Consider the following 14,522-nt stretch of genomic DNA (forward strand, 5'->3'; position numbering starts at 1 on the left):
ATGCAATGGTGTGTACCAGACCAGACATTGCTCATGCAGTAGGTGTTGTGAGCAGATTTCTTTCAAATCGCGGAAAGAAACACTGGAAAGCAGTCAAATGGATTCTCAGGTATTTTAAAGGTACATCGAAGCTGTGCTTGTGCTACGGGGGAGGTGATCCAATCTTAGAAGGCTATACAGATGCAGATATGGCTGGAGACCCTGATAATAGAAAGTCTACATCAGGTTATCTCTACACTTTTGCGGGGGAAGCTGTGTCATGGCAGTCAAGATTGCAGAAGTGTGTTGCTTTATCCACTACTGAAGCAGAGTACATAGCCGCAGCTGAAGCGGGTAAGGAAATGTTATGGTTAAAGCGTTTTCTCACAGAATTGGGCATCAAGCAAGAAGACTACAAGATATATTGTGATAACCAAAGTGCCATGGATTTGACCAAAAACTCAATGTATCATTCCCGTACAAAGCACATTGACATCCGCTATCATTGGATACGCGAAGTAATAGATCAACAATTGCTGAAACTGATGAAGATCCACACAACATAGAATCCAGCAGATATGCTAACAAAAGTTGTTACTTAAGAGAAGCTGAAGCTATGTAGAGACATAACCGGAATGGATGGCAGATGACCATCAGTTTAAATGCGGCTGGAGGGGGAGAATTGTGAAGTCCAGCCGCACCACCACTGCACCGACAGTGTAAAGACTGCACAGCCACCATCTTTGACAATGGCCATTGCTGCATTTAACACTGAACTCCAACTTGCTCAACAATTGTGGGCTACTGTCAGAAGCTGTTGAAGATTGTGGCCATCAAACCGACCTTGTAAGCCTATAAATAGGTTCATCCTGTTGCATGCAAGAAAAGCCAAGAAAGCAAGCTCAATATCATCCCAAGTGAGGAGTATTGAGAGTAAACTTCGAGAGAGAGTGTGTTTAAGTTCCAGAGAGAGCTTGAGAGAAGAGTGAGCAATTCCAGAGAGAATTTGACAGTGTAGAGAGAGGTTTCACGTGAGAATCTCTACGAGAGAAGTTTTTATTTTTGTATTCTATTTCCAAGAGAGTAATAGAATTCTTTTTATTTTTCTTCTCATATTTCTTCTCATATTTCTTCTCTAAAGTGGTCAGAGAACCACAACATCAAGTGGAAGCCATGATCAACCTGTGGTTTCCACTTTTGAAACTGATGAAGAGCACAGCACCTTAATCCAGGAGAAAGTAATATCGCCAACCGATTCGAGCTGGGAGGAGAAATTTAATATGTTGATGAAGGAAGAAGAAAATGATGAGCAAGTAGTTGATCCAATGACATTCCCCGAGCCAAAGATGCAAAAGGTTCCACCAATGCTTCGAGATCGAAAGAATTTCGAAAAGTACTTCGAACCAAGAGCTGTATCCCTTGGTCCTCTTCATCATGGCAAGCTAAAGCTCCAGGTTGCAGAGAAATACAAGCCCAAACTCACAAAGAGATTCATAAAAGACAGAGGCACTGACAAGGGAAAAGATTTATACAAGAAGATTTGGAACAACATAAAGGAACTCAGGGATTGCTTCGATGAGGAGGTGACGAAGAATTTGGACAATAAGACGTTGGCCTGGATGTTGTTCTTGGATGGCTGTTCAACACTGCAGTTCATTCACAGCCTTGTTAGAAATGAGCTAAAGAAGTTCAAGATCAAAAACGATCAAATTGCCTTTTCTCAGCAGGATCTGTTCTTGCTGGAGAACCAACTTCCCTATCGACTCCTCAAGCTCTTGATGAATGATGATAACAACGATAAGAACAGCAACAATAAGTATGAGGAATCCATCATGGAATTTATACATATGAATGTTATGGCTCCACCCAAGTACATGAGCAAAATAAACCAACCCCCCAAAACGACTCAGCCTCAAATGCCACCAGCAGCCAAGGAGAAAAAGACTGGTCGTCGCGAAAAGGAGAAGATGTTAGGTCATAAGATATCCTATCGCAATGTTCAAGAACTTAAAGCTGCTGGGATCCAGTTAAAGCCAAGTGGAACTCTCTCCTTAAAAGAGATAAAATTTAATTCTCGTTGCATTGCAAGTTATCTGAAGCTTCCTCCATTGATAGTGGATGATTCCACAGGGCCTTTGTTTTTCAACCTCATAGCCTACGAGATGTGTCCAGATAATTTCCTGACCGACTATGGAGTTACCTCCTACGTAAGCTTCTTGTATTCACTCATTGATGATGCAGGAGATGTAAAAGATCTAAGGTATGCAAATGTACTTGAGAACTCTCTTGGAAGTGATGCAGAGGTAGCAGAACTCTTCAATGAAATAGGAACTGATCTGGTTCCTAATCCTGAGGCATACATGGAAGTGAAGGACAGAATCCAAAAGCACTACGAAAACAAGTGCACGACGTGGATGGCTCAAGTCTATTATGACCATTTTAGCAATCCATGGACTACCATGGCTTTTAATGCTGCCTTGGTTGCACTTGCTTTGAGTGGTGTTCAGACTTGATTTTCTGTGTTTTCTTCCCGTCCCTGTGATGATTTCTGCAAAAACTTAAAAAAGCATTTATAAGCTTATAAACTTTATTCCTTAACCACTTATTCTACAAGTATAATCTCTACTAATCCACTAACCTGAGCACTTATTACTGTCCCCAACATTTTAGTATAATTGTTGGATGAATTTTCGAGCGTTACAACAGGAATAAATTGAATGTACTTAATAAGAGAGAAAACAAGCCAAAGAAGATTAAGAAACCCATGTTTATATATGGGACAGAAAAAAAAAAGGTTTTTTTTTTTTTTTTTTTTCCTTTTTTCTGTAATAATAAATACTAAAATTATGATATGCTGCTAGGACTTGCAAACTATTATTTGCCAGGATCTCATGCCTGGCTAAGAAAAAAGGCATAAACTTATAGAGAAAGCTTTAATGGACGATGACAGGTAAACAATGATCAATTATTCAAGCCTTTACTACAGTTACGAGGTATGTATCAACTGAAATACTGTCCATTGTATTAAGGGTGCAAAATACAATAGGACAGTTGGCAACCCAATTAGAGCTCAAATAAAAAATACAACCCATTTCTCAAATTTTTAATGTTCATATTAAGCAAGTAAAGCATATAATCTCTATCACCCACATCAAGTTTTATCATAACCAGGAAATAAAAAATAAACAAATAAATAAAGAGGAAGAAGAAGAAGCAGATTAATATTTTGAAAGACGGCAGACAAAGCTTGAAAGACCTGGCAACTATTTATTAAACTCTTCTAAACTCTGTTTCGGTAATATTATTTTTGTATTGAAGGTGTGGTTCACATTATTAGATTGCTTTGCTTGGTATCAAACATGACTGAATATTTCTGATACATGTCCGGATGGGCAACTGTAAGTATGTAGTTGTAAGAAATGAATAGAACTTTTATGAGAGATATATTCATTTAATGAAGCAAAGTGGGTAATTATAAAAAGAATTTGCTACTGGATGAGAACTTTGTTTGACTGACTTGTAATTAAGATTCTCAGAGCATTAATGATTCTCTTGCGAGTACATCATCTTTATAATTTTGTCAAGCAATTCCTATTCTGCTGTGTTAGTCAAGTTAAAAGACACTACTGGTCCGTAAAAAGTAGTTGAAACTTGACTTACAATAGGCATGATTACTATAGAATCAAATTAAAGAATGTCATTAATCATAATTGTTGTTTCCCATGTATATCACATGGATGGTACATTTCTCCTCATCTTCTTCTTCTTCTTGTTTCTTTTTTGGTAAGTTAAAAAAAAGAAAAAAAAAAAAAAAACGATAGAGCTTTGCTTGTAGTTTAATTTGAAGGGACTGATCCTTGTCGTCAGAAGTAAGACACATATATTCAATTCTCACAACATTTTCTTTACTTTTTCTTTTTATTTTTTATTTTTTTAATGTAATAAAAAAAGACCATTCAGACAAAAGGATGTTAAATTGGTAGAAATCAGAGAAAGGAGATCAATCTCTGCGGATTTATTCCAAAAGCTTTCATTCTGCATATTAACTATGTTTACATTCCCTTTTTTTTTTATAGTTTCCAGTTGTCATATGAACTTTTTTCCCCCCCTTTTTTTTCCTTTCTTTTTGTTAATTACTTAATTGCTACATCACAAATTGGTTAAAATTTGCACGTCTCTTCATTAGAATTATGCCAAACTTTGCATATAAGTTATCCACATGCATTCAACTTTTTTTTTTTTTTACAGCAGTTTCTACTTTTGATACCAATCTTTAATTCTTCTTCAATTATATGTTCAAAATGTAGTAATCACACGTATGAATAGTTTTTTTTTTTTTTTTTTTTTAAATAATATATAGTCAGTTTCTAAAATGGCTATATATATATATATGGAGTTTTGATCAGTCGGAAAATGGCAAAAGCTTGTTACTATGCCATTTAAACTTCAGTTGTGAAAAAAATGGCTGAAAATGAATTTGTGATTTCAATAGAAGAGCTATCGCCAACCGATTCCAGCTGGGAGGAGAAATTTAATAGATTGATGAAGGAAGAAGGAGATGATGAACAAGAAGTTGATCCAATGACATTCCCCAAGCCAAAGATTCAAAGGGTTCCACCAATGCTTCGAGATCGAAAGAATTTCGAAAAGTACTTCGAGCCAAGAGCTGTATCCCTTGGTCCTCTTCATCATGGCAAGCCAAAACTCCAGGTTGCAGAGAAATACAAGCCCAAACTCACAAAGAGATTCATAAAAGACAGAGGCACTGACAAGGGAAAAGATTTATACAAGAAGATTTGGAACAACATAAAGGAACTCAGGGATTGCTTCGATGAGGAGGTGACCAAGAACTGGGACAATGAGACTTTGGCCTGGATGTTGTTCTTGGATGGCTGTTCAACACTGCAGTTCATTCACAGCCTTGTTAGAAATGAGCTAAAGAAGTTCAAGATCAAAAACGATCAAATTGCCTTCTCTCAGCAGGATCTGTTCTTGCTGGAGAACCAACTTCCCTATCGACTCCTCAAGCTCTTGATGAATGGTGATAACAACGATAAGAACAGCAAGAATGAGTACGAGGAATCCATCAAGAAATTTATAGGTATGCATGTTATGGCTCCACCCAAGTACATGAGCAAAGTAACAGTAAACATGGAACCAGAGCCGGCTCATCTTCTGGGGCTCCTCCAATCAACACTTCTTGACCAACCCCCCAAAACGACTCAGCCTCAAATGCCACCAGCAGCCAAGGAGAAAAAGACTGGTCGTCGCGAAAAGGAGAAGATGTTAGATCATAAGATATCCTATCGCAATGTTCAAGAACTTAAAGCTGCTGGGATCCAGTTAAAGCCAAGTGGAACTTTCTCCTTAAAAGAGATAGATTTTAATTCTCTTTGCTTTGCAGGTTATCTGAAGCTTCCTCCATTGATAGTGGATGATTCCACAGGGCCATTGTTTTTCAACCTCATAGCCTACGAGATGTGCCCAGATAATTTCCTTACCGACTATGGAGTTACCTCCTACGTAAGCTTCTTGGATTCACTCATTGATGATGCAGTAGACGTAAAAGATCTAAGGTATGCAAATGTACTTGAGAACTCTCTTGGAAGTGATGCAGAGGTAGCAGAACTCTTCAATGAAATAGGAACTGATCTGGTTCCTAATCCTGAGGCATACATGGAAGTGAAGGACAGAATCCAAAAGCACTACGAAAACAAGTGCACGACGTGGATGGCTCAAGTCTATTATGACCATTTTAGCAATCCATGGACTATCATGGCTTTTAATGCTGCCTTGGTTGCACTTGCTTTGAGTGGTGTTCAGACTTGGTTTTCTGTGTTTTCTTCCAGTCCCTGTGATGATTTCTGCAAAAAATTTACTATGCCTCACAAGCCATGAGTTTTCACCATACAATAAGGCCTAAAGCGTTTTTCTTTCTGCAAGCAATATCTTTTGAAAGTGGCTTCAGTGAGGAGATTTGTTTGCTTCTTTGATTATGTTTATAGATTCTGTATTTATTCTCGAAGAACTGTTGTTTCCTGATGTCATTATTTGTGCAAAAATTAGAACATGTTTTCTAATTTCTAATAAACACATATTTACAATTTGGAACCTCATTATGTTTGATAAGTTCAATTCATTATATGCTGGATTTGGTGATCGGCTCAGCCTGTTCGAAGGATACAGGTCCTCAGCTTTATGCTATCCCAGCCTATAATCGAATACTGGTTTTATATGGGCCAATCATGGGATAGTCCATGACAAATGTGGCAGAATTTCTTTGCTCTAGGCGGATCCCCTGAAGAAAATGTTCCAGATACTAGTTGTAGTCTTGTAGAAGAGATAAACTGATTGCTTAATACAGAGAAAGGATGATTTTGCATCATGCCATGCAGTCACAAATTTTAAGCCAGAATATATAGAATAAAATAGCCACCAGCAATAACCATATATTTGTGGGGAATCATATTCAGGGATTTACCCATAAAGCATGCATTTATATCTTCTCATAAATCTAGACAGTCTTAATTTGGTTATATAAGCAAGATAAGTGCAACGCACACAGATTTTGCTTCACAGCTACTGAGTGAGAGTGAACATTTAAGTAATCCAGCTGATGATAGTTTTATTAATAATAATGGATCTGCCAAGGACTCTATTTATTGGTACTACTGCGCACACACACCATTCAGCCAAGGAACTGAACAATGTGGGAATCACATTCAGGGCAGTGCCAGCAAAAGTGGTAGAGATGTTGCTTTTGCAACAATCTTCTTGTTGTTGTTGGGAGAGTTGACACTTGCTCCATTTTTTATTTTTTATTTTTTTATTTTTATTTTAAGACTCCTAAAAAATTGATGCCGCTAAAATGGTGGCCCGGAAGAACATACCCTGCACCTGCAGGTGGCCTTGATGATGATGATGATTTCTGGGTAACATCTTATATATACTTCATCAACTCACGCCCATTTCAGTACCACCTGGACTCTTCTTTCTTTCCTCGGTGCAGCTTTTGCCATAGCTCTTACTCTCATTCAGACCGCAAACCCACCCAAATAATATACATATTACATTAATTAATTAATGCCATATATATGTGTGTGCAAGCTTCATCCATCTGAATATATATATAACGATCTTCGTTTTTATGCTACTGTAATTGCATATGGACCTTTTTCTTTTTTTGGTCTGTCTTGCTTTATATTACTTTAAAATTATGTCAAACTTTGCAAACTAGTTAAACTAAGCACTGTCCAGATGCATTCATACTCTCTTGCTGGCATAATGTTTCTGCTTTTGGTACCCATAGCATCTTTACCCAAAAATTTAGTTAAATATTTCATAGATATTTAGTGATTTTTTTTTTTATATATATATATTTTTCTTCAATAAGAATTTTAGTTCATTTCATGCCAACCCAGTAGAATAATTCTAATCAGCAAAAGAAAAGAAAAAATATAGAATAATTTTAAATACAACAAACAAAATGATTAAATATACTTTATGTAGTTTTCCATGGCATGAACATCTAACCTAGAGAAAAGAATGACACAAAACGCAATGTAAAATGAGGACGCAAATTCGGACCCCGCCTACTAATGTAGGTTCACATAGTCTAAAGGCCTGGTTGGCCATAACTAAGCCCAAAGAATGACGGCCCATTGTATCTTCCTCTCTCCCGGATCTCGGGTCAAATAAGAGGCCCGATAACATCCGATTAAATTAAAATTGTAAAATAATTCAGTTATTATCTCCCACATTAAACAGTAAAGTTTCCCAATAAAATTTTCAAGGCGATCATTTAGTCCTCATTCTTCTAGAAAGTAATATTGGATTGCTTGATAGCAAACATTACTGAATATTCTGATACACGGATGAACAACTGTAAGATTTATGGTTTCAAGAAATGAATAAAACTTTTGATAGAGAATTACTATCCAGTTGAAAACGTAAAGTATGTAAATTGGAGAAAGAAATTAAAAGTGCATAAGATTCTGGTTTAACAGAGTAGTTAAGAGATTCTTAAAGCAATCATTTCTCTTGCTACTGCATCTTCTCTACAAATTTGGCAAGCAATTCTAGTTCTGCCGTGTCAGTTAAAGTTTAAAAGCACTACTGGTCCACAGAATAAAGTATACTGCAAACTTGGACTTGTATATTTATATATATATATATATATGTGGTGTGTATAATAGTACACATATGATTCTCATCAAAGACAGACACTAGAAAGTTTTGATAAATAAATTGCTGCAATCTGCATAAAAATGGAGGGTCGTGAGGAAGGGTGTTTGATTTTCGAAGAGGAGCTGTCCACAAAAAGAACAATAATCAGAGAAAAGGCAGAAGATAGCAACCAGCTGATGAGCCAGAGCAACCCTCCTAAGCAACTACTCAATATCGTCATCGAACCAGTCGGTACCTCTGCAACTTCATCACCAACTTCTTCTTTAGTCAGTCTTGATGAATGGCTTAATGCCATAATCAAGCCTGAAAGTGATGCATCAGCTGGAAGCAACGTCCAACTTAAGAGGCCAGCAGCCAAGATTCGAAAGGTCCCGGGGATGCTTCGGGATATCGACTCGAACAAGGATTGCTATGATCCTATGGTGGTGTCCATTGGACCTTATCATCATGGGAAACCTCAACTCCAGGAGATTGAGGATCTCAAGATTAAACTGGCAAAGCAGTTTGTGGCAGGAATTAGTGGAGAACCGATTCATGCTCTGTACGATAAAGTCAAGGAGGTGGCTATGGAAGCAAGGGGATACTACGACGATCATGAAATGGAAGCCCATGGAGAAGATATGGAAAAATTCACAAGGATGATGTTCCTTGATGGTTGTTTCATTCTACAGTACATTTATATGATGATCGACGCAGAAAGGCGCACCAAATTAGGGATGAAAAACCATCTGGTAGCATTTGTCCAGCGAGACTTGTTCCTGTTGGAGAACCAGCTGCCTTACATTGTCCTGGAGGCGTTGATGAGCATGCGGTTTAAGGGTGGTGATGAAGGAAAGGCGACGATCGATAACTTCATCAAACAAACTCAGTCTCTTCCCCCTAAACCAAAATCATTTTTTTATCGTAACTTCCAATTCAGAAGAAGCAGCAGCAGCAGCAGCAGCAGAAGCAAACCAAAAACGCCTGCAAAGAGTGGTACTGGTCCAGCGCCCAAGGCCCCAGGAGACACCAAAGCAGCAGCGGACCGCACAGATGGAAGAGGAGGTTCTGCAGAGCCTGGTGAAGCGTCCAAATCCGGAGACATGAAAGCAGCAGCCGACACCCAAGCTGAACCTTCTCAACAAGTTCATCTTCATCTTCTTGACATACTGAGGAAAAGCTTTGTGAGCGTCCCAGATGCTGCGAGTAGGAAAAATGGCAAATCAGATTCAGCAAAATACAAGGCCAGAACTCATGAATGGTACTCATACCGTTCAGCCAAGGAACTGAAGACTGTGGGAATCAGATTCAAGGCCAGCGAAAGCGGTAGCTTTAGCGATGTTCATTTTTCGTCTCGCTTCTTGCTTTCGGGAGAGCTGACACTTCCTCCATTGACAGTTGACGACTCCACCAAATCCTTGCTGCTCAACATGGTGGCTTTTGAGATGAGCCCTGATGGCCCTGATGATTTCTGCGTCACATCTTATATATGTTTGATGGACTCACTGCTTGATCAGGTTGAAGATGTCGTCGAATTGAGAAATCGCGATATTCTTATGAATTATCTAGGCAGCGACCAACAAGTTGCCGATCTGTTTAACGACATTTCCAAGAACTTGGTTCCACACCCTCATGTTTATAATGAGGTTAAGTACAGGATTGAAGAGCATTACAAGAACAGGGTCAAGATTTGGGTGGCTGATTGGCTTCACACCCATTTTAGTAGCCCTTGGACTGTTCTTGCATTCGTTGGTGCTATCTTTGCCATCATTCTCAGTCTCATTCAGACCTATCTCGCAGCAAACCCACCCAAATGATCAATCCATGGTAAATTTTGACATATTTCTATATAATATCTATATACGGATTTGGATTATTTCATATAAATATGTTTTTTGTGTTTCTAATTTTTGTTTATTTATGATATTATATATATATGCATGCAATAAATACTTATACATATATATATATATATGTATGTATGCTGAGCTAGCTAGTTAGCTAACTTGGAGCCTTGTATTCATTAATATTTTAATAAAAGGAGCTTTGGTGGTTTGCTATATTAACATGTAAATGTTGGAAAATGCTATGAAATAATGATTATATTTATAAGCTTCATCTATCTGATCTTCATTTTTTTGTTTTCATTCTGCATAACTATAAATGGATGGTTGGATAATGATTAAAACAAGTACTTTTGACTTTTAAGTGAGTCCTTAAAGCAATTAAAGTTAAACTACGGTTTTCTTTATCCAACAATAAAAAACAAGAGATATATTGATTGCTTAATACAGAGAGAGGATGATTTTGCATCATACCATGCAGTCACAAACGTTAACCCAGAAAATATATAGAATAAAATGGCCACCAGACATAACACCATATTTGCAGGGAATCATATTCAGGGCATTACCATGCATCAGAAGCACTAAACAACTCCTTGGTGTCATTCAAATTTTCTCAAAAAGTTACTAGACAGTCTTAGTTTGGTTATGTAAGCAAGGTAAGTAAAACTTACAGATTTTGCTTCCCAGCTGATTTTCCTTATAAATTCAGATCACCAACTAGTTTCATAAATCTACTAGTTAATTCTATAATACTGGCACAAATGATCTCTAGTCCAACCACATATTTTCACGTATCAAAGTTTGGCACTCTTAAGGAAAGGGCTGTAATATTTTTGACAGATTGCCACTTCGAAAGCATTGCATACGCAATTGGCAGCAAATAAAGCAGTTGAAGTAATAAAATATTGCAATGCCTATGTAAAGAATTAAAAAATAATAATAATAGAAAATAAAAAGCGTGCAATGAGACAAGATTCTCCGTTAAGATAGTAGCACACAAGGGAATTTTCCAAAGTAGACCGTTTTCTTTTATAACCTTGGGATCAGGAGCAAATAACGTTTTTAACTATTATTGCTGGTTCCATGTGTTTCACATAGTAGATCCTTGCTTACAGATTAGTTTCCAAAGATTGATCTATGTATGTCGTTGTCTGAAGCTAAAACACATTCCCGCAATGTCTCTACTTTCTTTTCATGCTAAGAAAATGACCATTCAAGCAAAGAAAAATTCCAAACCTCTAGAACCTCACTCTGCATTTTAAAGACAGTATATTTCAATAAAACCGATAAAAGACTGCCTACAAGATTGCTTTTTGTGGGCACCAACCTAAAAATATTGATCATACAGCGCCCATTATTAATGATCCCAGACAAACCATAACCTCTCCCAAACAGAAACTTCTATACCAAACTTAAACAGCATTTATAAGAAAAATTTATATGCTCATATAAACTCTATTCCTTAACCACTTACTCTCCAAGTATAATCTCTACTAATCTACTAACCTGAGCAAGTATTACAGTCCCCAACATTTTAGTATGATTGTCGGATGAATTTTTGGGCGTTACAACAGGAATAAATTGAATGTACTTAACAGGAGATAAAACAAGCCAAAGAAGATTAAGCAACCCATATACTTATATTTTAACAAAAAAGTTTTTTTTTTTTTTTTTTTTTTGGGTGTAATAATAAATACTAAAATTATGATATGCTGCTAGGACTTGCAAACTATTCTTTCCCAGTATCTCATGCTTGGCTAAGAAAAAAGGCATAAATGTTGGGGGAGAAAATAATAACTTATACCATATGAAATGACTTCTACAAGACTTTTACATATATATACATATATATATATATATATATATTTATAAAACATTCATACATTCAATGGGATCCACATATATAATAACCTATAAAACACTTTAACACCTACACACCTGACACTACTAACTTGGACAAGATAGCTCTTTCTCTAGGAGCCTACTCTACTCACTTTAATACGTACACCACTTACACAGACACACATTAGACTCTACCACAACTTTGCTCTCAGTCACACTAACCGAGAGCCTTCTTGGAGCTCCCTTGCTAGCTCACCAAGCAGGGAAGCCAAAGCTTCCTTTTATACTTGACAAAGTCGGTTGCTTTGGCTTACTCAAAGCTTCTAGACTTCTCTACTGTGTCCTTGCTCTCATCATCAATTTTAGATATTTTTTTCACAAATTCCAATGCTCGACTTCCAACCAAGTATATCAAATATACTAGTTAATTCTAGAATCTTCTAGGTCAATATTGACCCTTCAATTCTCCCCCTCAATATTGACTTCCCATTCTTTCTTTTCTTCTTGAGTGCTGAAAAATTATCCCATTCTTCCTTTGGTGTCTTGGCATCTCCAGTAGGCTTTGATATTATCTCCTCGGTGGTAGTCTTAATTACCAACATGCCTTACCAGCTTTGATCTTTTCACTTCATCAAAGCAGCAATATTTATTGGCGACATAATCGCCTCCAAGGATCTCCCAGAGATCCTATCCTTGAAAATAAAACTCCATATGCAACGACCACATATATTATAATTTATACCATTGAGCTTCCACATACCTTCCATCTTTTGAAGGTTACCTATCGTGGTTTGATGGTCCGCTCACACACCAAACAAGCTTGGTTCCAAACAACAAGCTCCACAATCCCAGATTGTGCACGATCATACGAAGCTCCTCCAACAATGGTTTTTAACCACCTTTCGCCATCGCAGTCCCAGACTGCCTCTATGTGACATCGCGATCCTTGATCGCCTCGCAACTTTCATGGTCCTTGACCATCCTTTCTAGCACTCGTGGTCTTCAACCATTCACCACACGATTCTTGATCGTCTCCTTCAATATTGTGATCACCAACGCTTATGCTTTGGTCCCTAACAAACTCTTACATACCAATCTTTTATACCAACCAAGACAACAAAACTAAATTACAAGATCCACTAAACTACCATTCCATTGGATCTAACGCTGCTCTGATACCAAATTGTTGGGGGAGAAAATAATAACTTATACCATATGAAATGACTTCTACAAGACTTTTACATATATATACATATATATATATATATATATATATATATATATATTTATAAAACATTCATACATTCAATGGGATCCGCATATATAATAACCTATAAAACACTTTAACACCTACACACCTGACACTACTAACTTGGACAAGATAGCTCTTTCTCTAGGAGCCTACTCTACTCACTTTAATACGTACACCACTTACACAGACACACATTAGACTCTACCACAACTTTGCTCTCAGTCACACTAACCGAGAGCCTTCTTGGAGCTCTCTTGCTAGCTCACCAAGCAGGGAAGCCAAAGCTTCCTTTTATACTTGACAAAGTCGGTTGCTTTGGCTTACTCAAAGCTTCTAGACTTCTCTACTGTGTCCTTGTTCTCATCCTCAATTTTAGATATTTTTTTCATAAATTCCAATGCTCGACTTCCAACCAAGTATATCAAATATACTAGTTAATTCTAGAATCTTCTAGGTCAATATTGACCCTTCAATAAACTTATAGAGAAAGCTTTAGTGGACGATGACAGGTAAACAATCACCAAATATTCAGCCTTTACCACAGTTATTGGATATGTATCAACTGAAATACAGTCCATCGTATCAATGTGAAGTCCAGCCGCACCAACCAACCGCACCAACCACACAACCTCACCAACCACAGCCTCACCAACCACAGCCACCATTGTTGACAGCCACCATTGTTGATCAACAATTGTGGGCTAAGATGTTGAAAAGTGTGGCCTTGTAAGCCTATAAATAGGCTCCTTACCATTTCATGAAAACCAAGCCAAGAGAGCAAGAGAAAACTCCAAGAGAGAGAGTTGTTTAAGTTCCAGAGAGAACTTAAGAGAAGAGTGAGCAATTCCAGAGAGAATTGGAGAGTGAAGAGAGAGGTTCCAAGAGAGAATCCTCCATGAGAGAAGTTTTTATTTTTGTATTCTATTTTTAAGAGATTAATAGAATTCTTTTATTTTCTTCTCATATTTCTTCTCTAAAGTGGTCAGAGAACCACAACAAGTGGTATCAGAGATCCTGGTTGAGAGCTTGGGTCCAAAATTTGAAGAAACAAAGCCATTGTTCTTCAAGTTGGTGTTTCGGAAAGTTGTTCAAATAATTAATTTGACAATCCCAGGTGAAAGTACCCGACGAGAGGAGAACAACGAAGTTCGCCGGAGAGAAAACGAACGTCCCACGCGCCCGCACGCGCCGCCTGAAATTTTTCTGCAACTGTTCACGCGCCCACGCGCCGCACGCGCCGTCTGGAGGTTGAAGACGACCACGTCATCAGCCACGTCAGCAGCCACGTCAGCACACCTGCCACGTCATCTGCCACGCCAGCCGACACGTCATCTGCCACGTGTCGCCACGTCATCTGCCACGTGGTGCCACGTCAGCACCATCTGCCACGTCAGCAATATTTTCTGAAATTACGGAAAAGCCCCTGAAGTTTCGGA

The 14,522-nt window shown here is 37.8% G+C and overlaps 3 protein-coding genes across 3 annotated transcripts; all 3 read left to right on the top strand.

Moving 5' to 3' along the window:
• Positions 1 to 1,167: 1,167 nt before the first annotated feature.
• On the top strand, positions 1,168 to 2,550 carry LOC107431650 (UPF0481 protein At3g47200). Its single transcript, XM_016042626.3, has one exon. It carries the CDS (start codon positions 1,260 to 1,262, stop codon positions 2,490 to 2,492), a length of 1,233 nt encoding a protein of 410 aa, XP_015898112.3. The 5' UTR covers positions 1,168 to 1,259; the 3' UTR covers positions 2,493 to 2,550.
• Positions 2,551 to 4,349: 1,799 nt separating this feature from the next.
• LOC107433751 (UPF0481 protein At3g47200) lies at positions 4,350 to 6,093 on the top strand. The gene has a single exon (XM_016045095.3). It carries the CDS (start codon positions 4,441 to 4,443, stop codon positions 5,875 to 5,877), a length of 1,437 nt encoding a protein of 478 aa, XP_015900581.3. The 5' UTR covers positions 4,350 to 4,440; the 3' UTR covers positions 5,878 to 6,093.
• Positions 6,094 to 8,198: 2,105 nt separating this feature from the next.
• Positions 8,199 to 10,207, top strand: LOC125420212 (UPF0481 protein At3g47200-like). The gene has a single exon (XM_048466769.2). The coding sequence runs from the start codon at positions 8,247 to 8,249 to the stop codon at positions 9,960 to 9,962; it is 1,716 nt and encodes a 571-aa protein (XP_048322726.2). The 5' UTR covers positions 8,199 to 8,246; the 3' UTR covers positions 9,963 to 10,207.
• Positions 10,208 to 14,522: the final 4,315 nt, after the last annotated feature.

Source organism: Ziziphus jujuba, chromosome 11, assembly GCF_031755915.1.
Source record: "Ziziphus jujuba cultivar Dongzao chromosome 11, ASM3175591v1".
In the NCBI taxonomy this organism is placed as follows: Eukaryota; Viridiplantae; Streptophyta; class Magnoliopsida; order Rosales; family Rhamnaceae; genus Ziziphus; species Ziziphus jujuba.